We start from the raw sequence: 25412 nt of genomic DNA, 5'->3' as shown, positions 1-25412 counted from the left end.
AGTTTAGCAGAAGGGAATGTCACGTGCACACCCGTGCCATGGCTTAATCTTCAGCATGAACAGGCTTAATCCTTGATTAGTGAAACAATTGGGATAGCATATAGCAGTAGCATCAAAAACATATTCATCTTCATCAGCATCATCATCATCATCATGGGAAGGTGCAGGAGGCTTGTCGACTCCATCATTCATTCAATCATCAAGTATTTTCAGCATTCATTCATCTAGTCATCAATAGTAGTCATGTAGAAGGGCCAAGGTCAAACCTATGGGGCTGACCATAGCCCTAAGTTTATGTACAAGCATCATATAATCTGTGTACCATATTAATACAAAAAAACCCTGACACCAAATACTCTCTCTTCTTCTCTCCTCTGTCTTAGTCATGCTTATTTAGCATCAATGTTCTTAATCAGGCTTAGGGCTATGGATCAGTTCAGTAAGGCTTCCGCGCATGCAACACTCTTACGTCCTCCCAGAATTGTGGGACTACCATAAGTGTAGAACATTCGTCTATGGTGGCAATCCTGTCCCAAATAAGATCACGAGACTATCATAAGTGTAGAACACTCATCCACAAAAAATCCTGCCTCTAGTAAATACTATGTCTGTAGCAACTCAATAGCACATAAGGCAATCACACCTACATGAGGCTGGCCAAATCCTAAGTATGGCTACCACATGTAAACTCTGTAAACCTCAGTTTTAAATCAGGAGGATAGTCTCAAGAAGTGCTACCTTTACCCAAAATAGCACCATTTCCCAAAAGAAACCATAAATCAAAAACGAAGTTGCTAAACTCTCCCAAAGAACTAACCATAATATCCAACTCCACCTTTGTATCTGCACACAAAAAAAACTCAAGCCCCATCCAAAGATAAAATCCCCGGATAATCAAGTTCTATCCAAGAATCTCATCTGACATGCGATAAATGATAGCATCTCTTATCTTGAAATCTAAGATGAAACAAAGATGCATCCAAAATGCGTCCTCAGAAAACCTGCTATCATTACATCATGCAAGAATTCCACAACAAATGCCATCCAACATTTGCTATGATCCTAGACTATTGTATAGACGAAAAATCAAGTCTATGTCATACCATCAATGCTATGTATATCACACATTTGAAATCACGTCTCCTTCGGGTAAAATCTCTAGTACTAAAACCTAGTATCGATCCAACTCTGTAAGATAAACTAGAATCTAGGTCTATAAAGAGATCTCTACTCTACATAATCCAAATCTACACATTGTAAAACTATCATTATAATCACAAGTAAACCTAGTGCAACTCAAGGAAAATGTGGCACAACCGTCCATCCTCACCATGCTGACAACAATAAGTCTTCCATGATCACAGAGAAATCTCATCAGTGTAATCTTCTCGATAAAAGTCAAGACATGCTTTCCTTGTGAGTCAAATTCGTCAAAAAAATAACTACCAACATGAAGCTACGCTGAATCCCTACCTTAAAGCCGGAAACTCTCTATCAAAAGATGACTGTATAAACCGTCCCTAAGTTCCATCGAAGGCACCCACGCTCTGCTTGCGGAGTCCATCAGGAGCATTTGGCTTGATATCAATCATACCCTCCGCAACCAGTGGGGAAAGTTGCAAGGTGGCTTTGACCGCATGCCGAAGCGGCAGGAAGCCTTCTTGAAGCTCTGGCAGCTTGGCCCTTTGTCAAATCCCCATAGATCTCCTCGTAGAACGCTCTTGGTACGAGACTCAAAACCTGCAAACAAACAAACAAACAAACAAGAAGGGGGTGCAGGCCTGACTCACCACCCAACCATGACAGTCGTGGGCAAGCCCACAGACTTGGCTGTCCCCACCGAGCCACGAGTTGAGCTAACTAGGTTGACGTACCGACCAATCTCTACCTCGCAACGTCCCATACTGCCACGAAGCTACCCTCGCGGGCCTCGATATTGCTACCGGCCTCGGCTGCGTAAAGCAGGTGCACGTCTACACTAGATCCAGGCTCCATACCATAAAGCTCTCACAAAACATGCGAGACTCTATATGACTAATGACTAACCTTGGCCACCCTTTTATAGGCTCTTGGTCAGTCATCGGGCGTCCACGCTTGGGCGCCCGCCCGTCCATACTTGAGTGCCCGCCCGTTAGTCTATCCCTAACTCAAGTCGCCAATCAACCTGCCTAGCTCCAAGCTTTCCCAAAGCTCGAAGCTAGTCTTGTGTGCGTGTAGCACACGATAGATACACACTGTGCACCTGACATACTCCCTTCCTCTAAGAGCTCACTCTTGAGCTCACTAAAAAGCCAGGGTAATCTCTCTGAAGAGTAGTCAATGTCTCCCATGTAGCGTCCTCCTCAACATGATCCTTCCACTTAATCTTGTATTCCGTGATAAGCGTATTACGCAATCTTCTTTCACGAAATCCAAGAATCTTTTCAAGTTCGTGTGGAACAAATGTCATGTCTTCAACATCTATGATTTCTTAACTAACTGGCCTGTTCCACCCAGTACTTCCTTAAGTCTACTGACATGAAATACAGGATGAACTTTCACATGAGAAGGCAAATCCAGTTCATATGCAACTGAACTAATCCGTCGTGTAATACGAAATGGTCCACAGTATCTAGGGGATAATTTCGGAGATCGACCTGTACGTAAAGTCTCGAAATCTTTCGAAACTCGCAAATATACCATCGTTCCTTCAGAGTACTCTCTGGGTGAACGATGTCTATTAGAATAAAATCTGTCTCGGTCTTGAGCACTTCTAATAGATTCCTTCACAACTTGTAACATTTCTTGCATATCTTGCAAAAAATTACGTGCTGCATCATGCTGAAGTCCTGAGAATCCCACTGTAACATGTGATCGAGGTTGAAAACTATACATAAGCATGAAAGGACTAAAACCTGTATTCGTATGCTTAGTACTGTTATATGCAAATTCTAACATAGAAAGATAATCCTCCCATGAACTCTGTCTTTTGGATACATATGCTCGAAGCATATCCTCAAAATCTGATTCACTCTTTCAGTTTGGCCATCAGATTTAGGATAATCTGAGGAACTCAAATTCAAAGTTATTTGGCCATCAGATTTAGGATAATCTGAGGAACTCAAATTCAAAGTTGTTTTTCCAACTTCTCAAAAAACAAGTTTCCAAAAATCACTCGGAAACTTAGAGTCCCTATCACTGACTATGTCCTGCGGTAACCCGTACAGTCTAAACAATTGCTCGATAAACTGCCATGTTAATTGCGTAGTAATAGTCTTCCGGGTCGGTAAAAATCTAGTCATTTTTGTCAAGCGATCTACGACAACCCAAATAGAATCGTGGCCTTGATGCGTTCTTGGCAATCCGGTAATAAAATCCATGGAAATACTTTCCCATTTATTACCTCGGATTTGCAAAGGATGCAACAACCCAGCCTGTCTAAAGCGTTCAGCTTTATTAGCTTGACAAACTTGACACTTGAGAACATAATCTTCTATATATCCTTTTATCTTTGGCCAATAAAAAGTGTGTTTCACTAACGATAGTGTCTTGTGTACCCCAAGATGTCCAGCAGAAGGGGCGTCGTGACACTCCTTAAGAATCTTGGACCTAATGTCCAGGATCTATGGTACATAAATTTTGTCATTACGGAATAGTAAACCATTCCGAATCATTCCCTTGCAGCCTGAATGGTAGGCTCTTCAGTCATTGAGTCTTGGTCAATCAATGAGCTCCCGTCCTGGATCTTCTGCCAAAATGGACCAAAATAACTATCAGTCCTGCAAAGCCCTCTCAATGACTGAAATAAGACAGTAGAAATCTCAGTGAACGACAAAGTATGGACACTTTCCGATAACGAATCTCAAAATCAAAATCTTGCATTAACTCAGTCCAACGAGCTTTCCTTCCTCTCAAATCATCCGCATCACACATACTTGATTGACTGATGATCAGTTAATACTACAAACTTGGAGCCATATAAATAATGTCTCCAAACCTTGAGAGCATGAATCACAGCATAAAGCTCCTTCTCAAGGGTTGGCCAACGAGATTCAGTGTCGTTTAGCTTATTACTTTCAAAAGCAACAAGTCTACCATCTTGAAATAAAGCAGCCTCGATGGCATAGTCACTGGCATCAGTTTCAAGAACATAAGGCCGACTAGGATCGGGTAATGCCAAGATAGGTGCTTCCTTGAATTTATCTTTCAAAAGTCTAAAGGCCATATCCAAATCGTTATTCCAAGTGATAGGCTGATTTGACTTACGTCCACGACCTTTCAACAAGTCGGTCATCGGTAGTGTGAGCTGAGAGTACTCCCGCACAGATTTCCGAAGAAAAACAACAAAACCAAGAAAAGAACGAAGTTGTTTCACTGTTCGCGGTATAGGCCAGTCCAGAACCTTCTGAACTCGGTCATAGTCAATGCTCAATCCATCTCTAGTGATCTTGTGTCCCAAGTAAAGGATGTCTGTCATAAAAAACTCACATTTACTTAACTTAGCATATAGTTGATTCTGTCTTAAAATAGATAAGACAATCGTGAGGTGTCGAACATGATCCTCAAGAGTACGACTATATATCAAAATATCATCCAATAACACCACCATAAATTTTCCCAAATGTTCACGAAAAAGATCGTTCATCATTTGCTGGAAAGTGGCTGGAGCATTGGTTAACCCAAAAGGTAATACGAGAAACTCGTAATGGCCATATCTAGTGGCGGTTCTTTCGACATGCCTTTCATGAATACGTATCTAGTGATAGCCAGTACGTAAATCTATCTTCGTGAAATATTTCGCTCCTGCTAACCGGTCAATCGGGTCATCTGATCTAGGGAGAGGATAACGGTTCTTAATTGTCAGCTTGTTCAATCTCTTGTAATCTATACACATTCTCCAGGTGTTGTCCTTCTTTCTTCTAAGCAACACGGTGCACCCCGAGGTGATTTACTTGGACGGATCTGGCCCATCCTCAAATAATCTTCGAGTTGTTTAGCCAACTCATCTTCCTCAGCTTGGCTCATCCTATAAGGTGGAATACTAACAGGATGAGCACCAGGGATCAAGTCAATACGAAGATCTACTGCTCTTTCAGGTGGTAAACCCGATGGCAGTTCCTTAGAAAATACATCTTGAAACGAATCAAGTATCTTCTGTAATTCTTTGCTTTCAAATACACTTAATTCATTGACATCTATGAAAGGTATGAGAAATGAAAGTGGAATCAATACACAATGGAAAGCAATACACAAAGAAGAATCCATTATATTTCCAAAATCAACTGTATTTACAAGAAGCCCCTAAGAGGGATGTATACAATCACCTAAAATACTATACTCGATGTTCCTATGCTGAAAAGAAAAAATATGACTAGACTAATATACCTGGACTTGAAGAGTCTTAAACCACTCAATTCCTAATAACAAGTCTACATGTTCTAGGTGCATAACATAGCATTCCAAAGTATCTTTGTAGTCCTTAATCCGGATTGGTAGCATCTCCACCTTTCGATCCCATACTTGCCTTCCCGCAGGTGGGCGTACCTCTCAATTTCTGCACAAGTTTATAGTTAACGAAATTGTCTGAGCTGCCAGGGTCTAGAAGAATGTGGATTCTATGGCCATTCACTTCTCCATAAACTCGGAGAAGATCATGCAAGCCAAAGACTTTAGAGTTGAACAAACAATCAAAACATGAACTAGGGCGAGAAAGTACAGTAACTGACATACCTGTCAAAGACAACTGGTTAGCTGCCTTTGGCTTGGGTCCTGCGTTGGTCTTTGCACCCTTTTGCTTCGGGCACTCGTTACGCATGTGTCCTTTTTCTTCGCAGATGAAACGTCCCTCCTTCTTGAGCTTCAAAGCTTTAAGGAGTCGTTTCTTCTTCGCTGGTGTCAAACTTGAATTCTTCGAAGGTTGGTCCGAAGACTTTTCTTCAGTCGTGTTAGCCATTGGTGCAGAGAACTTCCTTTTGTACTTGTTCCCCTGCTTGGTAACCGGTTTAGACTTGGAAGAGACCATTGTATCATCATAGATACGAGCTGAATAAATGGCCTCGTCCAAAGTTTTGCATTTGTTATTCTTAACCTGTAAACGGTATGAGTCTGGTAAACCGGCTACGAAGAACCCCAAAAGTGTAGTGGGATCCATCTTTGTAGCTTTCATCTGCAAGTCCCTAAACTTCTGGAGGTAGACCTCATAAGTGAGGTGCTACGAGGTCATGGTTAAAGCGGTAAACCAGGCAACAACATCATAATCATCCTCTTTCTTGAGGAATTCCTTCTTGAAGACATCTTCAAATTGTGCCTAAGTTGTTGGCTTAGGGTTGAGTTCCTTCCACCAAAGCAAAGCTTTGCCCAAGAGAAAACCTACTGCTAGCTGGATCTTTTTTTCATCATCATATGGATGAAACTGAAAATGGACTTGCCACTTATGTAGCCAAGTATCCACGATCTCCTTGGTACGCTGCTTTTGCTCGCCCCCGAACTGTTCCGAAGTAATGTTGGGGCCTAAAGCAGAGGCCAAGGTATCCATACCCGAAAGAGTAGATAGGATAGTGGTCAAAAGAGAGATGGAGTTCTGCAAAGCTTGCATCTACACGGCGATTTGTGCCTGACGTTCCGAAGAAGAAGCTTCGAGAGCTACTTTGAACTCTTGGAAATCAGATTTGGACACATAATCGTCAAAAAGATCAGCATTGGTATCTTCCGTAGCTTGCAAGCCTTCGTGATCGACAAGGGGCTCCAACTCGGAATCTTGGATTGACATCGTGGAGAGGACAAGTGGAGAGAAAATTCGATCTTGCACAAGAAAAGTGCGGGAGAACTTGAGAGCTTGAGAGCTTGAAAACTTGAGAGATGTGTGGTAAGAAGCCCACTTAAGGGGTTTATATAATCTTCCCCAAAAGCAACTTTGAGCTTTTGCTTTTGTGTTTTTTTTTCCTTAAATATATATATATATATATATATATATATATATATATATATATATATATATATATATATATTCTGTTTTCTTTAAAAAAAACTTTTAAACCTTAGGGGGCCTTTAAACTCTTTAAAAAAAAGTTTAATCTTTAAAAAAAAAAACAAAAGCAAACTGAAGTTGGCGTGAATGCTTTTACTGGTTTTTTTTTTCTCCCCTTCAGGATTTAGCGCTACCGGTGCCTGCACTGCTGCCGTCGCAAGCTTTCTTGCCGGTGCCACCTTCGCTCAGGCGTCCGAGGCGACCTGCGCTAGCCTACGCCTGGGCTTGACCGCCTGGCTGCGTGGGCCCAAGCGCCCGCTAGCCTGGCCGCCTGCGTAGGCTTGGGTGCTTGCCTACGTAGGCCTAGGCGCCTGCCAGCATGGCCGCCTACATAAGCCTGGCCAGCTGCCAGCGTAGGCCTGGCTGCCTACACGCCTGCGCCTGCAACTTCCGGTAGCCCACGACCACGCTTAGCCCATCGATCGCTTCTCTCGCTCTCTCTCTCTCTCGTTCCAACAAAAGCGAACATGCTTTTTTCTTTTTTCTCTCTCAACAGTTCATACGACTGCAAAACACATCTTCAGCCTTCTTCTTGCAAAGCAAACAACCCTGCTAACCACCTACACCCTCATCACGTTTTTCTTTGATGAAAAAAAACACATACTAATCTGAAAAACAGAAGTATGCATAGACAAAAAACAGCAAGCTTCTTGAACTCATACCTCTTCTTCGACCTCATCTTCTCTACCTACCGACTTGCTCGTTCACGAGGCACACTCTGATACCATTGTCAAATCCCCATAGATCTCCTCGTAGAATGCTCCTGGTACGAGACTCAAAACCTGCAAACAAATAAACAAACAAACAAGAAGGGGGTGCAAGCCTGACTCACCATCCAACCATGACAGCCGTACTTGGCTGTCCCCACCGAGCCACGAGCTGAGCTAACAAGGTTGACGTACCGACCAATCTCTACCTCGCGACGTCCCATACCGCCACGAAGCTACCCTCGCGGGCCTCGATACTGTTGCCGGCCTTGGCTGCGTAAAGCAGGTGCACGTGTGCACTAGATCCAGGCTCCATACCATAAAGCTCTCACAAAACATGCGAGACTCTATATGACTAATGACTAACCTTCGCCACCCTTTTATAGGCTCTTGGCCGGTCATCGGGCGTCCACACTTGGACGCCCGCCCGTCCATACTTGGGTGCCCGCCCGTTAGTCTATCCCTAACTCAACTTGCCAATCAACCTACCTAGCTCCAAGCTTCCCCAAACCTCGAAGCTAGTCTTGTGTGCGTAGTCTTGTGTGCGTGTAGCACACGGTAGATACACACTGTGCACATGACACTTTCCTCACAAATAGAGGTGGTAAGCCCACTTGGCACTACAGACCACTTGTGGTTATTCCCTCGCCCTCCCCCTATATGAGATAGCCCTCTCCTAATAGAGTGGCTAGCCAGAGAAGAGAAGCATCTTTCTCCACCCCTTGAGTTCTTGATCCTCTCCCCGCTCATGGAGGTGAGTTTGTATCTAGCCCTTCGCGGTTGTATTTAGCCCTTCATTGATGTTTTCTGTTAACTAATAGAAGGATCTTTTTCTCAGGAAAAAAAAACCATCCCTAAGTTCTTGTGCACTACATCCAAGAAATGTGCTCGTTCAAATACATGATCAAAGGTTACTATTGGCAACTCAAAATAGGCATGATGAATGATCATATAGGAAAGTAGTTAAATAACTACAAGTAGTCACAAATCTGGTCACTAGCACTCAATTTGGACACACACAGATTGCAATCGAAGTAAATTATGAAATTCCTTCGTCGAGGCTTCTCGATTGCATCTATCTATCTAGGACTAACCAATGTTATTCCTAGATGCATGAAGAAACTATCAATCATGACAACTTTGTCGGCAAAATAAAGTTACGACCCTTGCAATGGTTCAGTCTACCACGAGTCCGAGTAATCAAGGAGAATTTTGGTCCATGTTGTTCAACTAAGGCATTACAAGTGCATACAAATCAAGAAGCTATCAAGAAATCTGGTTCTCATTACATACTCAAACAACTCTCGTTCAACCTATGGCTGCCTGTCGTGGGTGTGTATAACCCACAGAATGCCCTAACGAGGAGGTTGAAAGAAAGTGAAGCAAATAGAAAACACAGATGTAGGCCCAGGTACAAGACCTATAAATGCTGGAAACTGATGTTTATTGCTGAAAACTGAGCACGAGGGAAGCCCGTAGGTGCTGTACAACGATAAGAAGCAGAAGCAGTTGCTAATGACCTCAACAGGATGCAAAAGAATGAGATGAAATGGGGGAAAGGGGGTCAGCCTTTATATACTCCCCATGATAGCTGGTCAGCCAGCTGTAGCAGGTCGATAGCATCACAGTAGCATAAAAATGCTATAAAAGCATTAAAAAATATGAAAAAATGCCTAAATAAATATGCACATGCAGGGCCTCATAAATGGCCAATACAAGCATGAAAATGATGCAATAGACCCTCTGGAGATGATATATAATTCAACACCTCCTCGTCAACGCAAGAGGGGCGGTCCAATACCAACACGCTGAAGTAACAGCTCCATAGTAGCTCTCACAAGTGGCTTGGTGAAGAGATCAGCCATATTGTCCTTGGTAGAACGATAGGCCAGCCGAAGAAGTCCCAACTCAATTCAATCACATACAAAATGATAATGCACTTCAATATGCTTGGATCATCCCCGTATCACAGGATTCTGAGCTAGAGCAATAGCACTCTGAGAATCCAAGAAGATAGTAACCGGGGAAGTGTTAACACAGCACAAATGCTCCAAAATCTGATGAATCCAAAGTGCCTCAGTGGAGGAGAGAAGGTAGGATTTATACTCAACCTGGGTGGAAGAAGCAAAAACAGTCCTCTGCTTTTGAGACTTCCAAGAAACCAATCCAAAACCAAGCATGAAGCAATATCCAAATGTAGACCTCCGAGTATCAATGCAACCTGCCCAATCGAAATCTGTGAAGCCAACCAAATCAGCACCACTGGAGTAGGTGATGCCATGATTTGAATTTTGAAGTACCTCGAAGATAACGAAGAACTCTCAACGTTGCCTGCCAATGAGACCTTCGAGCGGCTGATGAGAACTAGCTGAGGACACTCAATAGCATAGGAGATGTCTGGACGTGTGTCGACAACCTATTTCTGCAGTCTTTCATCTTTGATCGAGGACTGCGTCTCTGGCTTCTTGGAGTTCACTCAGCATCCGGTGCTAAGAGGGGGTGTTACATCATCCCCTTCTTGCTGGCTTCCTGTTTGGTGTCCTATTTTAGCCTCTAGGGCTGACCATGTTAGCTAGAGGGGCTGGTCACCCCTCCCATATATTTTCCCACACTATTCCCCATATTATGGAGTCTTGGGTATTTTCCCAATCGTGGAGGTTTTTTATCACCAGTCGGCTGCCTACTCATGGGCATACATACAGCTGGCTTGCCTCCCTCATTTCTCACTGCTTGCTTAGCATTGTTTGCTGCAATCCCTCACATACGAGGTTTTCTCCCCTCTTGCTCGGGACATGTATTCCTTTGGATAATGATATTGAGAGAGCAGGTTCTCACCTATGTTTCCTCTCCATCTCTCTCTCTCACTCTCTCTCGTGTTTCCACTTTCCCTTTTTCCGCTGCACATTCTATCAACTACTACTCACACACCCCTATAAGTCACCCAGTCACATGGCAACACCCCCCCTGAGCTCTTTGGTGTTAACTATGGCACTGAACTCAAGAAAGCTCTCTTGCCAAAACCTGACAACCCCAACTGGCAAGCTCCCAACCAACCAATCACATGTCCATGTGGAACCAACTATCCACAATTCATCGTCCCAAAGCACAATCTGATGTCAATCATCTGCTTCAAACTATTGTTCCACTTGTACCTATCTGTATCCAATGAACTTGTACACCTGCCATGCATCTTGTTCCCATCCTGCAACTGAGCAAGTGCGTGTGAACCTCGACAACAGCTCTCGTCACCAAATGACCTAGCATGTCTCTGCATGAATGCCGATATCAACCTGTACACCAAGCTCCCAAATCAATGCTTATCCTAGGGATGAAAACTCTTGTGTCTGTATGTAATGTGCATAAGCAATGCCATGGACCTTCTCAAGGCTAAATCCAGAAGGGGGCAAACAGATAAAGACCATGAACCAGTAGAAGATAGGTAGAACCAGAATGAAGGAGCTTCAGGTGTATCATCTGACGTGGACGTGGAGCAGGACAAGTGGGATCATGGAAGGAAGCAGACAGCTGAAGCGCATGATCCAGATAAGTGCAATCGGCTGGCTGCAGAAGTGTGTCGGCTGCAGGACAGGAGGTGTCGGCTGCCCATAACATGGTCGGCTGAACCAGCAGATAAGGGGGCAGCAGCAGGCGCAAGGAGGAGGACCATTTTATAAACATTAAAGCATTATGACTGGCCGACCAGCAGTCGGCCAGTTCCCCATGTATTCCAAGGGGCTATAAATAGCCCCCCTTGCTCAATGTTTTATTCATTCTCTCCCACTAGGGGATTGGATCATTAGAGGTCCCATAGGGGACAGATTTAGGTGTCATCACCTTTTATGTAAGGCAGCCCATGGCTGCAGATTTAGGTACCTTTTTGTACCATAGAATATACTGAATTTTCCAGCACCTCTCTCTCTCTCTACTCTCTCTCTATACCTGCGTTTTTGCATCAGAAGGTTTCCAAGAGTGTTTAGGGCTGAAAGAAGACTCCCAGAGCTTCCGCGTGTTACATTGGTATCAGAGCATCAGGCTCAGCAAAGCTAAACACTGATTCAATCCAGATGATGGTGTACAGGTCCAAGGTACAGGAAAGAACTCCCAGGAGGTTTGTTGGTGGTGTTCCACAGTGCCAGATGGGGATGGCAGTGCCGTGAGCCAGATAGGTTCTCAGGCAACGGTCCCAAGGGAGGTTGATCCTCCAAGGGTGATGTGAGAGTGCCAGACTCAGTTCCAGGAATGAAGACCAAGACGGTGTTCAGAGTCAGGGCAGGAACGGATTGTGGACTAGAGGAAAACCAATGCATAGATCTTCGTCAGAGACAGAGTGGTTTGGAGAACAGGCCCGGTTTTCAGCTAATGGAAAGAAAGGTAGATGAACAAGTTCAGAGCTTACCAAGTCAGCACGTGGTTCTGCACCCGTGGAGCAGTTCGTACCAGTCTGCACTTGACAACGACTGTCTGTACTGTTTCCCCTGCAACCACTTGACTATCGCACCAACCAAGCTCTGGAAAGCTCTGTTTGCAACTGTAGGTGCTGTACCTGCCTGTACAAACCAGCAATTCAGTACTGTTCCTGTCCGTACAGGTTGGTACCAGTAGCCCACGTGGCGACTGTACCTCTGCGTTGTCTGAAACCAGCCTCTGTACCCGACTGTACCAGCTGGTACAATTCTGTACCTGTCCAATCCAGCGCCGCCTGCTCCTTCCATGTCCGTACACTGTACTAGCAGTTGTACAAGACTGTACTTGCAGTCGTACCAACCTGTGCTGCCTGAAAACTGCAGCTGCAGCCACCTGCAACAGCCGCCGCCAGTACCTCTCTGCAACAGTACGGTTTCCTGTCAGCGCCAACTGTACCTGCAGCAGCAGCTTGTCCGTACAGAGCTATACGGCTGGACTGTACGGCCTGTTTTGCACAGAAAATTCCAACAAAAACCAGCAGCCAACAGTCCCACGTTTCTTCTCCTCTCCTCCACGATTGAACTTGCACGACTCCCAAAAGCAAGAGAGAGAGAGAGAGGTGAGAGAGGCATGCAACTCCAAAAGTGGAGTGGCCTCTCTCCAAACTTATCCTAGGGCCCCAACTTTAATAAACATTAAAGTTCCCTAGGGGCCACTAAGGCCTAGGCGCAACCATACATAAAACATTAAAATATTAATGTTCTAGTTCCCCCCTTCACACCTGGAGATGTCCACACATCATTATCTCTGTTCGGGCACCCCAATGTGAATCATTTAATATTTTGGCTCAGCAACCACCATGCCCACACTTGTGCTGTCATATGCTTCTCTGAAAGCTTAGTTTGCGTGAGGAAATAACGCAAGGTCTGATGATCTGTCTGCACAATGAAATCAGCCCCAAGCAAGTAGTGTTTCCATGTAGAAAGAGCGTGAATTACAGCCAACATCTCTTTCTCATAAACTTGTAAATGCTTCTCGGCATCTTGCAATATTCTACTCTCATAGGCTATCACATGTCCCTCTTGCATGAGAACTGCACCAATGCTACTTCCGCATGCATCACACTGGACAACAAAAGCCTTTCGGAGGTCCGGTTACACCAATACTGGGTCCGAAGTAAGCTTTTCTTTGGGCTTTTTGAATGCTGTAATTTCCCGATCAGCCCATCTAAACGGAGTTGCCTTCTTTGTCAAGGCATGTAGAGGCGAAGCAATTTCAGCAAAGTACCGTATGTACCGCCTATAATAGGAACACAATCCTAGAAAGCTGCGTACATCATGCACGGTTCTCAAATCTGGCCAATTAAGAATCGCTTCCACCTTTGCTGGATCCATACGGACTCCATGCTTAGACACAATATGTCCCAAGAAATGTATCTCTTGCAAGAAAAATTCACTCTTCTTGCCATTAACAACCAGCCTATGGTTTCTGAGTTCTGCAAACACAATGGCCAAATGCCTTCTATGCTCTTCCTCAGTTTGTGAATGCACAATCATATCATCAAAGAATGTGCCCACAAACGCTCTATGAGGCCGGAAAATCCTGTCCATCATTCTGTTAAATGTGGCAGGTGCATTTGTCAAACCAAAGGGCATAACCAAGAACTCATACAATCCAAACGTGGTTCGGAATGCTGTCTTATGCACATCCTCGGGTCTAATTCGTATCTGATGATACCCGCTTTTCAAGTCAATGCGACTAAAGACTGTGGAGCCCTGTAAGCGGTCCAAAATGTCATCGATCCTCGGTATGGGGAATCGATTCTTAATGGTATTCTTGTTCAGCGCCCTGTAGTCAATACACGTGCCAAGAACCATCCTTCTTTTGCACCAAGAGTACAGGTGAGCAAAAGGGTGATGAGCTAGGCTGTATCAACCCCTTATTCAAAAGCTCCTGCACCTGACTCATAATCTCTTCCTGTTGGGCTGCACTAACACGATACGGCGGTCTATTTGGTGGAGTACTACCAGGAATTAGATCAATGACATGATCTTCTGGCCTCTCAAGAGGAAGTTCTCCTGGCAATGACTCGGAAAAACAATCTTGAAACCCACATAAGAAATCAGTTCTGTCCTTATCTAACATAGACAAATTAGACTTAGACTCATCATCTTGTGCATCCTTTACATAAATCAAGTACGCGGAAAGATGCTTTTTCATTACTGATGAAATCGCCGAAGCGGATACAATAGGAACAGATTCCCCTTTGAGTTTTACATCCAATACATGTTCTTTCCCTCTATGAGTCAGAGTGATTTTCCTATTGTATGTATCCACCACCGCATGTACTCTATGGCACCATGGCATCCCCAACAAAACATCACAGCCATCCAAAGGCATAATGAAGAACTCTTCGCTGTCCACATAACCCTGCAAATGAAGCCTGAGCTTCCCAATGATAGGAGTAACGGGTTCTGCATACCCTGGACAAGCCATATTAGCCTCATGTAACGGCCCCATCTCCTCTGCACGAATCCCCAATCGGCCAGCCAAATCTGGTGAAATGAAGTTGGCTCTAAGCACCTGTGTCAAAGAATATCAAGGCATTCTGATCTCTCACTTTGCCCCATGCCCTGCACAACTCTGTCTCTTCACCACTTGGCTGTTCCCCCACAAGATCAGGAACTAACCCTGCAGAAGGTTTTGGTTTCTTTGACTTGGGCTCTCCTTTATTGTCAGAGTCCTTTTGGGACTTTCTTCTTTAGCATCACGTGAAGCATGCCCAGATTTTTCAGCTTTCTTGCTCGAGTTCTTACTTCCTTTAAACCCAGATGAACCTCCAGTGAGTAACGCATTAGCTGTCATAGCATTTTCTATCATCTGTGACATGTTCGTTACTCGAGTCTTGATACAATAATCTCGCACCTCTTTGGGCAGCCCACAACAATACTTCTCTACCTGCTCAGACAAAGGCACTGCACGGTAAGAAGTCACTGGGAGTAAAGCTTCCCAAAACTTCTTGTTATAATCTTCCAAATTTTCACATTTTGAAGCATCCAACTTGTGCCATGCAGTCATAACATCCACCTCCAATGTAGATGTGAGCCATACGGAAGAGAAGACCTGTTTAAATTGTACCCAAGTAGTGGGTGCTATACCCTGCAAATGAAGAGCAGACCACCACTGCAAAGCATTGCCTTTGAGAAAAGTGGCAGCTTTCCTCACCTTAGAGGACTCTGTGTAATTCCCACCAGAAAAAGCAGCATCAAACTGCTGTAAAAAGGTTAAGTGCTTTTAATTTATCTTTGGCTCCACTGAATGTATCAAACTTCACAGCAGCTCCCCCTTCCTTATAATCCTTCGCCTTTCCCATATGCGTTAGATTATCGTATGGAAGTGGCTTCGCAAGATTGCTGCCCCCAACATTCATGCCCATCATAGGGTCAACATTACCCATTCCCACACCTGGCATGCCATACATTCCAGCCATGTTTCCAAACATTCCATTATGCATACCTGGCTGCATACCACCATACATATTTGCTTGCATTCCAGGTTGCATGCCCCCAAACATATTTCCTTGCATACCGGACTGCATACCACCATACATATTCCCCTGCATACCAGGCTGAAAATTAGCTCCAAAAGGCCCTGGCATACCCATGCCTCCTTGGGGATAACCCCCAGTCATAGATTGGAACACCGACCCACCACCAAAATAACCTGGATGCATAGTCTGCTGAGGAATAGATGGCTGTCCAAAGAAGGAACTCTGAGAGTTAGCACCATAAGCATGCTGCATGTTCGGAAACTGTCCAAAAGATGGATCCTGTAGGATGGCACCACTATGACCTTGAGGAAGGTTCTTAGAACGCACCTTCTTCTTCTTCTTTTCGGGCTCTGTACGGGATCTCATAAATTCAGCAAACTTCTCACTTTGTGTGAGCTGCATAAACACATCCATAACACTAGCCAAACGATCTTTAAACCGAGCATCATCATCCTCTTTACCAAGTACATCTTCTGGCTATGTTACATCCTCATATTACTCAACATCTGCAACCTGTTCTCCTGCAAGATTATCCTCAGATTCATTTCTTTCAAGAGAGGTCTCTTGCTCTTCCTCTTCATGATAAAAGTACTCATCCTCTGTATCAGACATGTTGCTGAATTTTTCAGCGATGACTTTCCTCGAGTCAACCACGAGCTCACCCCCTTAGGAAAGTTGATGATTGGTCCCGGCAACGGAACCTTGAAACCGGCCTCTGGTAGAAACCAAAAGTGCGGTAGACTAGCAGTCACCCTTCCACTTGTAGTCCAGATATAAAAACAAATGTGAATGGAGCTAGAGTGCCCCAAATCTGAAAATAGAACGACACCTGTTGGCCCGAAAGCTTGGCGCCCCTTGCGGTATTTCTTTATTCAATTTCAAAAATATGTAAGGCTGAGTACAACAAAACCAGCCAACAGAATACACCTGTATGTCCAATCTGGCAACCCACAATACCTCTTAGCACAGAGGATTCACACACAGATCTGTGTCTCAAAGCAACACTCTGTGCTTCCCTCTGATCAGCCAAGACCATTCAGCAGGACAACCTTGAGCATACATCTGGCATATCTCATGCACATGATTCAACAACTCAGCACAAACATACATTCACTGTCCCAATCTCCGTTTCCACCCTTTTCAATCTGCCATACCCCTCCTCTCACAAGGGGCCAGATAGCACAAATCTGCAGCAGACATAAGCTAATGGAAAGAAAGGTAGATGAACAAGTTCAGAGCTTACCAAGTCAGCACGTGGTTCTGCACCCGTGGAGCAGTTCGTACCAGTCTGCACTTGACAACGACTGTCTGTACTGTTTCCCCTGCAACCACTTGACTATCGCACCAACCAAGCTCTGGAAAGCTCTGTTTGCAACTGTAGGTGCTGTACCTGCCTGTACAAACCAGCAATTCAGTACTGTTCATGTCCGTACAGGTTGTACCAGCAGCCCACGTGGCGACTGTACCTCTGCGTTGTCTGAAACCAGCCTCTGTACCCGACTGTACCAGCTGGTACAATTCTGTACCTGTCCAATCCAGTGCCGCCTGCTCGTTCCCTGTCTGTACACTGTACTAGCAGTCGTACAAGACTATACTTGCAGTCGTACCAACTTGCGCTGCCTGAAAACTGCAGCTGCAGCCGCCTACAACAGCCGCCACCAGTACCTCTCTGCAACAATACGGTTTCCTGTCAGCGCCAACTGTACCTGCAGAGCAGCCTGTCCGTACAGAGCTGTACGGCTGGACTGTACGGCCTGTTTTGCACAGAAAATTCCAACAAAAACCAGCAGCCAGCAGACCCACGTTTCTTCTCCTCTCCTCCACGATTGAACTTGCACGACTCCCAAAAGCAAGAGAGAGAGAGAGAAGTGAGAGAGGCATGCAACTCCAAAAGTGGCGCGTGGCCTCTCTCCAAACTTATCCTAGGGCCCCAACTTTAATAAACATTAAAGTTCCCTAGGGGCCACTAAGGCCTAGGGGCAACCATACATAAAACATTAAAATATTAATGTTCTAGCTCCCCCCTTCACACCTGGAGATGTCCACACATCATTATCTCTGTTCGGGCACCCCAAATGTGAATCATTTAATATTTTGGCTCAGCAACCACCATGCCCACACTTGTGCTGTTCCATTTTCACAGGGCCATGACACTGTACCCTGTAATCCAGAAGGCCAACTACCTAGGAAATAGTAGTGGCACACGTTGCCAAGTAACCACATCCCCCTCCCAAGGTGAACACCCTAAGAACCCTAGAGGATCTAAATCCAAGTGTGCAATCATGAGTCTAAAAACTCTGACAAAGCAAAGATTAGCCGAGCAAGGGCTCAAGACCATGTGGGAAGGCACCATCCTTGGAAAAGAACATCTACCTCCAAAAAACGCAGATGAGATGATGCAACAAAAAACGCTGTTGTAACCACCAAGCAGCTCGTGCACCAAGAAGAAGAGAGGATGGCAGAGGAAAACGCAGCCATCATGTCAGTAACTCCTCTGGCCTCCCCGGACCTGCAGAAAACGCAGCCATCACAGTTCCTCCTCTGGCCGCCCCAAACCTGCAAAACGCTGCCATTAGTGGCTGCCCTTCACCTGCTCACAAGGGCAGAAAATGCAGCCATAAGGGTACCTCCTCTGGCTGCACCCAACCTGCAAAAACCGCAGCCAATAGGGGCTGCCCTATACCTCCTCCAGCCGCCCCAGACAAGGCCAAAACGCTCCCTCCTCCTCCTCCTCAACCAACAGTATCAAAAAACGCAGAAATCCTCCTCTGAAAAAAACGCCAGAACACCTTCTGTAGAAGAGCCTCAACCTGGTGCTCTGATACCATGTCAGAGTGCGCAGCGAAATGCGTGAGACATAGGCACAGAGAGAAAGAAATGAATCTACATAATGATGAAGAAGCAATGATACAAACAGCCCTGTGCAAGGGGTGGTCTCCGTAGGTGAGGGCATGATGAACAACTACTCCCGTAAGGAAGGGCCCAGGCCTTGAAGCCCCTGTCAAGGTGAGTACAAATGAGGAGGCAGGCCGCAAGCCTTATATAGCCCCAAAATAAGCTGGCCGACTTGCGCCAAAAAAGACATGCTAAAATAAACATGTGAAAAATGGGTGGCCAACCCTACAACCAAGGGCCTGAACATGAGGGAAAAATAAGTTGCTGCCAGGAATAAATTTGGGCACCCCTGATACATAACTTGGGCACACTACCAGGAGATGAATAATGCTAACAAATGGTACTCCCGTACTCCTCAAGCTGCAACTTGATATGGGTGAACTCTCGAATCTTCTCAATCAAGTTATCTGACTCATTGATTGTAAGCTTCTCCAAATCTAACTCCAATTTGGCAATCTTCACTATCGAAACTCTCCCATACCTCCTTTGGCTCTCTGTCCACATCTAATGAGCATTACTCTAGATAGACACAAATAGTGCCTGTACAAATGAAGTCATGCAATGGATGATGATAAGTCGAGCCCGAGTAGCCAATATGCTTCTCAAAGCAGGGTCCACCAAGTGAAGTGTGGAGATAGCCATCCACACACCGGCTCCTTCAAGCAACAACTGAGTGTAGAAAGACCAAGTATGATAGTTGGTTGCTGTAAGCTTCATGGAGTCACTGACTTGGGGAGGATTGTAGGATGGTATATGGGTAGGGTGCGAGCAAGACCTGGATGAGAGAAACTCATAGAGGAAAGATTAGGAATAGGAACCACCTCTGGAGCGGGAGCAAGGGCTCCACGCTGTGATGGTGCTGGAGAATCAACAGGAGAAGGAGCAGCAGTAGAGAAACCTCATGAAGCCATGTCCTCTAACAAGAAACCTTCTCTTTAGAAAGGGGCTGAAAAAATCAGCAAATCTTCCTCTCAGGCTATGCACGAGGGAGGGAGGGTGGGAAACTGAAAGGAGAGGAAGAAGGAAGCTCCAAGCTGTGGATCCCTGTCCTCAGCACCTAGGAGAGGGCTTCAGCATAAAAATCAGCAATCTTTGCTGAAAATTCAGAAATACAACAGTCCCAAGCATCAGATGAAGAAAACGCAGCAATCTTGAGGAAGCCTCTACTCCCGAAAGAAAACGCAGCACCTTCTACGCTGAAATCTGCAGAAAACACAGCAAAATGTTGAAGCCTCTGCTCCAAAACAGAAAACACAGCTCTCTTCATTTCACAGGTCAGCATTTTTCTTTGATACCATGAAAGAAAGTGAAGCAAATAGAAAACACAGATGTAGGCCCAGATACAAGACCTGTAAATGCTGGAAACTGATGTTTATTGCTGAAAACTGAGCACGAGGGAAGCCCATAGGTGTTGTACGATGATAAGAAGCAGAAGCAGAAGCAGCTGCTAATGACCTCAATAGGATGCAAAAGAATGAGATGAAATGGGGGAAAGGGGGTCAGCCTTTATATACTCCCCATGATAGCTGGTCGGCCAACAGCTGTAGCAAAAAGAAAATACCTAAATAAATATGCACATGTGGGGCCTCATAAATGGCCAATACAAGCATGAAAATGATGCAGTAGACCCTTTGGAAATGATATATAATCCAACAGAGGTATCCAGGAGGAGTCATGACGGAAAACGCAATCTACTCCACTCCAAAGACGGAAATAAAGTGCCAATGAGGTGAAAGCTCAAGTGGTGAAGGTGTTTGCCTAGGACCAAGAGGTCTTGGGTTCAAAACTCCCCTTGGGGCTTCCTCGACAACATTGCCTACTGGCGGATAATTAAGCACCCACGGACAGGCACTTACAGCAATGAAAATTTGGTAACTACGGGAGAATCTTGGGTCTAAGGCCAATCGAAAAAAAAAAAATGAAAATCACGTCACTCCCCAAACAACCACCCCATAAAGTATGACTGCGAAGGATTGACGCATTGCGCAATGAGGTAAGGGTTTGGTGGGGCAGGGAAGCACAATATATCTATCCACGTAACATGGGAGAATCAATCTCCCTCTTCCTTCCACATCTCCCTTTTGATCCAAAGAGATGTAAAACGCTAGCTCAAGACTAGAAGGACCAGTCAGCATCGATAAATGCCACTGCATCGGCCGAAGTCCAACACAGTAGCTACTACTGCAATAGCAGCCACTTCTAAAGTCTTGGTGTCGTCATCTGAAGAAGAACTAGATGCTGCCTTCTTTGCATTCCAGTGGCTGCACTCCCCAATACCACTTCTAAAGTCTTGGTGTCGTCATCTGAAGAAGAACTAGATGCTGCCTTCTTTGCATTCCAGTGGCTGCACTCCCCAATACCACTTCTAAAGTCTTGGTGTCGTCATCTGAAGAAGAACTAGATGCTGCCTTCTTTGCATTCCAGTGGCTGCACTCCCCAATACGCAACCTTCTGAAAAAGGGCCTTCACTAGGACACAAGGCATTGCAGGAGTACCTTGGGTCTCTACCAACTGGGTAGGGCCCCTCCCACAAACCAAGGCAATGGTGCTTCACAAGAGTGTTGTCCTTGAGAATAGAACAACGTAAAATGTTTATGCTCCATGATAGCCAAACCGCTATATATGAATAAGCCCAACAACAAACAGATTATCCATAATTTGTGAATAAATCTCGTCCAAGAAAACTATGAAATCCATAAGAATTCCACGACCATATAAGACGTAAATCCACAATGCTATAGATAAACTTGAAAGAGTGCTCCGCAAATAGTCCATAAAACTAAGATAGTCCCATATTTTCCCTCAAACAATTCCAAGGAAAACATTCCACTCTTCTCCTTGCACTTCTACACAAGGATTAGGCTTGCAAAAACTCAATATTATAGGTAAAAAGCAAATATTAGTAAGGAAAAAAACTTAGCTTTTAGCCATGCACAATTCGATTCCTTATGACCCATTTTCCGATAATTCTCGTAGCAAGGCAGCCACACAAACATTCTTGTGCACATCAAATCCAAGTCACAATGCTAGTCTTCTCTTTGACGTATCCATAAATTTCTCGCCGTAACTTAACATTAACGACTGTCCCCTACTCATGCTCTTCGCAGCAAAGCACTGGATAGCCAAATTAAGCCAATAGCTAGCCATGCATAATAGCAGTGATGGTAAGTGTGATCATGCTAAGTATGATCACAGTAAGTGTGGTCCCTCAAAGCTACAAGGATAATCATGAATGCCCTGTCTGCCTGAGGAACTAGGAACTCGCACCGCATACTCTACTCACAAGTTGCTTTTGAATGACCTCAGCATGCCCTTAAATAGGCATCACATTGTTGGTCGGCTTGTAGGCAATCGATCTAGTCCATAATCAAATAAGCACTTTTGCTCTGCATCAAATCCCATATAACTGGTTACTGTAGACTCTCTACAAAAATCTAATGCAAAAACGCCTATACATCGCCTAACACAAGTAACTAGAAGAAAGCGGCCTCACACTCTGTAACCAATGTGGTAGGAGTTACATTGGTCTTGCTAAGCTCCTGTCTGCCTCAAAGTGAGCCTGATGCTCTTGTACCAATGTGACGTGACTGTGGAAGTGTGATTCAGCTAACTAACACTGATTAAGAAACGCTAACCTACTGCATACTCAAAACAAAAAGAAGTAGATACAAAGGAATATTCTTTATCTAACCTACTTCTTAATCCAGTTCGTTGTCATTAAAAGGTGACAAGGTAAGCAGGTTGTCGAAATTAGGGCACACCATAGCACGATGATAGGGCTTCGCGTGTTACCTTATAGTATGCTGGTTCAGGCAATCCCCTGTACTAGGACTAGCTCCAGTTGGCTTGGAAAGCTCCCGGGTCTCAGGTGGGGAGAGACCATACAGAAGACTGGCTAGAAGAGGATCTGTCCCAGCATGAGAAGCATTTGCCGCAGACCAATGACTGTTACCACCTGAATGGGTTTGCAAAGAAGCCATTCGCCGTTCTTTACCTAACGAAGAAAGGGTTGAACCAACCGAGGTAATCGCCTTGCGAAACCTCCTGCGCTGCATGTGTTTCAGGTTCAAAAGGGTCAAAGAATCCAGTATCTCCATGTGTAAAAAAGGCTTTCCTAGCTATTGTGATAAAGGGTATTTTGCTCTTGGATGAATCAACATTCCTATCCTAGCAACCACACACACACACATACATTAGTGACACATTGGAACGGATATCTTGAATAAATGCCCGTGATGAAACGTGATATGCCCAACCACATCATTCTTCACTTTTGCAGTGCACACAGGACATACCTGCATAAACAACATCACAGGTGCTCAATCAAGTCAATGCGGCAAATCATACGACTAGGAGAAGAATTTTAGCTTTAGAACCCGCGAGACTTAAAGAATTTTAGCTTTAGAACCCGCGAGACTTAAAGAATGTATCACTGAATAGCTGAATGAAAAGAGTATTGAAGTTACTGCGGCTTTTGACTCGAAGCAGTGTTCCTCCTCGATATGAGAACAAAGAGAGCCGATGTCGAAGTCCACAAAGCAAAAAGGGCAAGAAAATTCAATTCGCGCGTCATCGTGGGCCTCGAGGTCGTCATGGCTGAGGGACCGATCTGAACACAAGGAAAAAAACACATGCATATTAACTTCGATACAGAAATCAAAGAAATTGCACTAATAGAAATCAAAGAAATTGCACTAATGGAAATCAGGTGCGAGGCTTCACTGGAAACCCTAATTTTGATCAGGGGGATTCCTGATTTCGATAAGAGAAAAGCCTGATTTCGATAAACTTCGATCAGGAAAACCCCCCTGGATCCTCAGGAAGTCTCGTTAGGAAAAATACGCTATTTACATTCCTAGCATCCTGACTATCATCAGAAAAAACCCATCTGGAGCCCTTAACTACACCACATCTAGCATTTCATCCCCAAATCCCAAATTCGATCAGGAAAAAGAACCCTAATTACATCAGGGAAACCCAACTTGCCCGCATTTCAATCCTGAAACCCTAACATCGATCCCGGAACCCTACGGTGGAAAATCTCCCACTTTCAATCTTGAAACAATGTCGATCGGACAAGAGGGGAGGAGGGGCACTAAAGCACCCACCTGAACGAGAAGGCTGTAGAGCAAGACGTCGCTTAGTGGCAGACAGCAAAGAGGCCCATACTTCACTATCCATGGCGAAGCGGATCTCTCTGAGGAAAGGGGACCGGTTCACTGTTTTTAAAGGAAAACCCTAATTTGCTGCAGACTTCAAGACTCGCGAATCTCAAAATCTGAAGTACATTTATGTGATGGAATGTAGTAAGAGAATGGACGGAACTTGGGAGTCACCGGGGTGTCCGGGTAGGTTTCACATAAGGGCGTGTTCACACACAGGCAGGTTGCCATATCTAAAGAGATGTTTTTGGTTCACGCCACACGTTTTTTGAGCCGTTGGAGTTTGCAGAAGAGAACAAAACAAATGCATAGTTGTCAGAGACTCCGGTTTCCAAATAATGCCTAGAGGTGCCCACTTGCAAACCTGGTGGTTGGTTGGTTGGGGTGCCAACCTACCTATGTGTGTGAATAGGCCCTAATAAGAAGCCAACCTAACAATGGGTTGACTAAGAGGATTGTAACTAACAAACAAGTCATAGAACCCAAAACTTGTAGTTGCCATTCAAGGAATACGATGGGCTTGAGTGGCAACGTTGTGTTGTCATGAATGACTTGGATGTTGCAATGCAGTCGAAGAATGTGCATGCAACCTCTATAGTCCCCGCAAATCAAGGATTTAATTGGCCATTGGCGTCCGCGGCGAACAGAGCCACCTCCCACCCCCTTTGAAACTGTTGTGCCCTAGTATTCTCTTCATCCGCAAGCGCCCCCTCGGGTGCATGGGCACCGAGTGGAGGGGAACCCCCACTCTCCACAGAACACAGAGCACCTCCTATGGCCAGACTATTGCGCAGATTTCGTCTCCCTTGAAGACTATGCAATCACCCTCTTACCAGCAATTTCCATAGTGGCCTCTTGCCACAGAGTCGAATATAGAATTGATGATGGAGTTTGACCAAGTCATGGAAGATTTCATGCCCAAAGAAACAACTGGAGGAGTCGCAAGGGTGGAGGAGCTGAACCTACTGTTGCTGCAGAATGAAGTGGAGGAAGTGGAGGAAGCGGAGGAAGTGGAGGAAAGTGCACCTACCCCCAAGAAGTCTTCATCAAAGGAAACCACTCATGCAGGTAATCCCGGTTCCTCTAAACCACTGGTATGCTTACCACCAAATCTGGTTTTTTCTTTGGAAAGGGACTACACAACCAGATGCTCAGTGGGCTTACTCTTTGGCCCAAGGCCCCCTGTAGACTTCCTGAGAAATTGGGTCAGGGACAACTGGATAGCTATAGGCATTGAGGTTGAAATCATTCAAGCTCTCCCCAATGGTTACTACATCTTCCTCTTCAAAGACCCGGGCATGGCACTCAAGGTCCTGGGTTCATGACAATGGATGTACAAAAATATCCCCTTTTGCTTCTTCAATTAGACCAAAGACTTCAACCCCCAAGGGGCCAAGCCCTCAGCCTATCCAGTTTGGGTTGAACTCCCTAATCTCCCCTTTTTAAAAATTGTCTCACCTTTAGGTAAAGTCCTAGGTGTGAGACCACAAAATGATTACAACCCTGTTTGGCACCCTCAAGTTCTTGTAGAAGTGGATCTGGACAAACCCCTACTAAATGAAATTGATATCAATTGTGGTGAGTACAATATCCAGCAGGAAATCCACTACAAGCACCTTCCCAATATCTACTTCCACTATGGGAACCAAGGGCATGTAATCAAAGAATGCCCAGCCAAGTACCCTAAC

The 25412-nt window shown here is 44.9% G+C and overlaps 1 protein-coding gene across 1 annotated transcript in view; it reads right to left on the bottom strand.

The window, feature by feature from the left end:
• The window catches only part of LOC147629518 (protein DEHYDRATION-INDUCED 19-like), a 37220-nt gene extending 13352 nt beyond the window's left edge, over nt 1-23868 (bottom strand). Inside the window, exons 1-4 of the mRNA XM_086812775.1 lie at nt 23671-23868; nt 23029-23171; nt 22774-22857; nt 22355-22611 (exon numbers count right to left, since the gene is read on the bottom strand). Of these exons, the coding sequence (XP_086668901.1) occupies nt 22355-22611; nt 22774-22857; nt 23029-23171; nt 23671-23743 (557 nt within the window). The 5' untranslated portion in view covers nt 23744-23868. The remainder of the gene's footprint in view (nt 1-22354; nt 22612-22773; nt 22858-23028; nt 23172-23670) is intronic.
• Nucleotides 23869-25412: the final 1544 nt, after the last annotated feature.

This window comes from Cibotium barometz, chromosome 18 (assembly GCF_041138505.1).
Source record: "Cibotium barometz isolate CiBa-2024 chromosome 18, ASM4113850v1, whole genome shotgun sequence".
Classification (NCBI taxonomy): Eukaryota; Viridiplantae; Streptophyta; class Polypodiopsida; order Cyatheales; family Cibotiaceae; genus Cibotium; species Cibotium barometz.
Note: the sequence above shows the minus strand (reverse complement) of the source record. Positions and strands in the feature narration are given on the sequence as shown.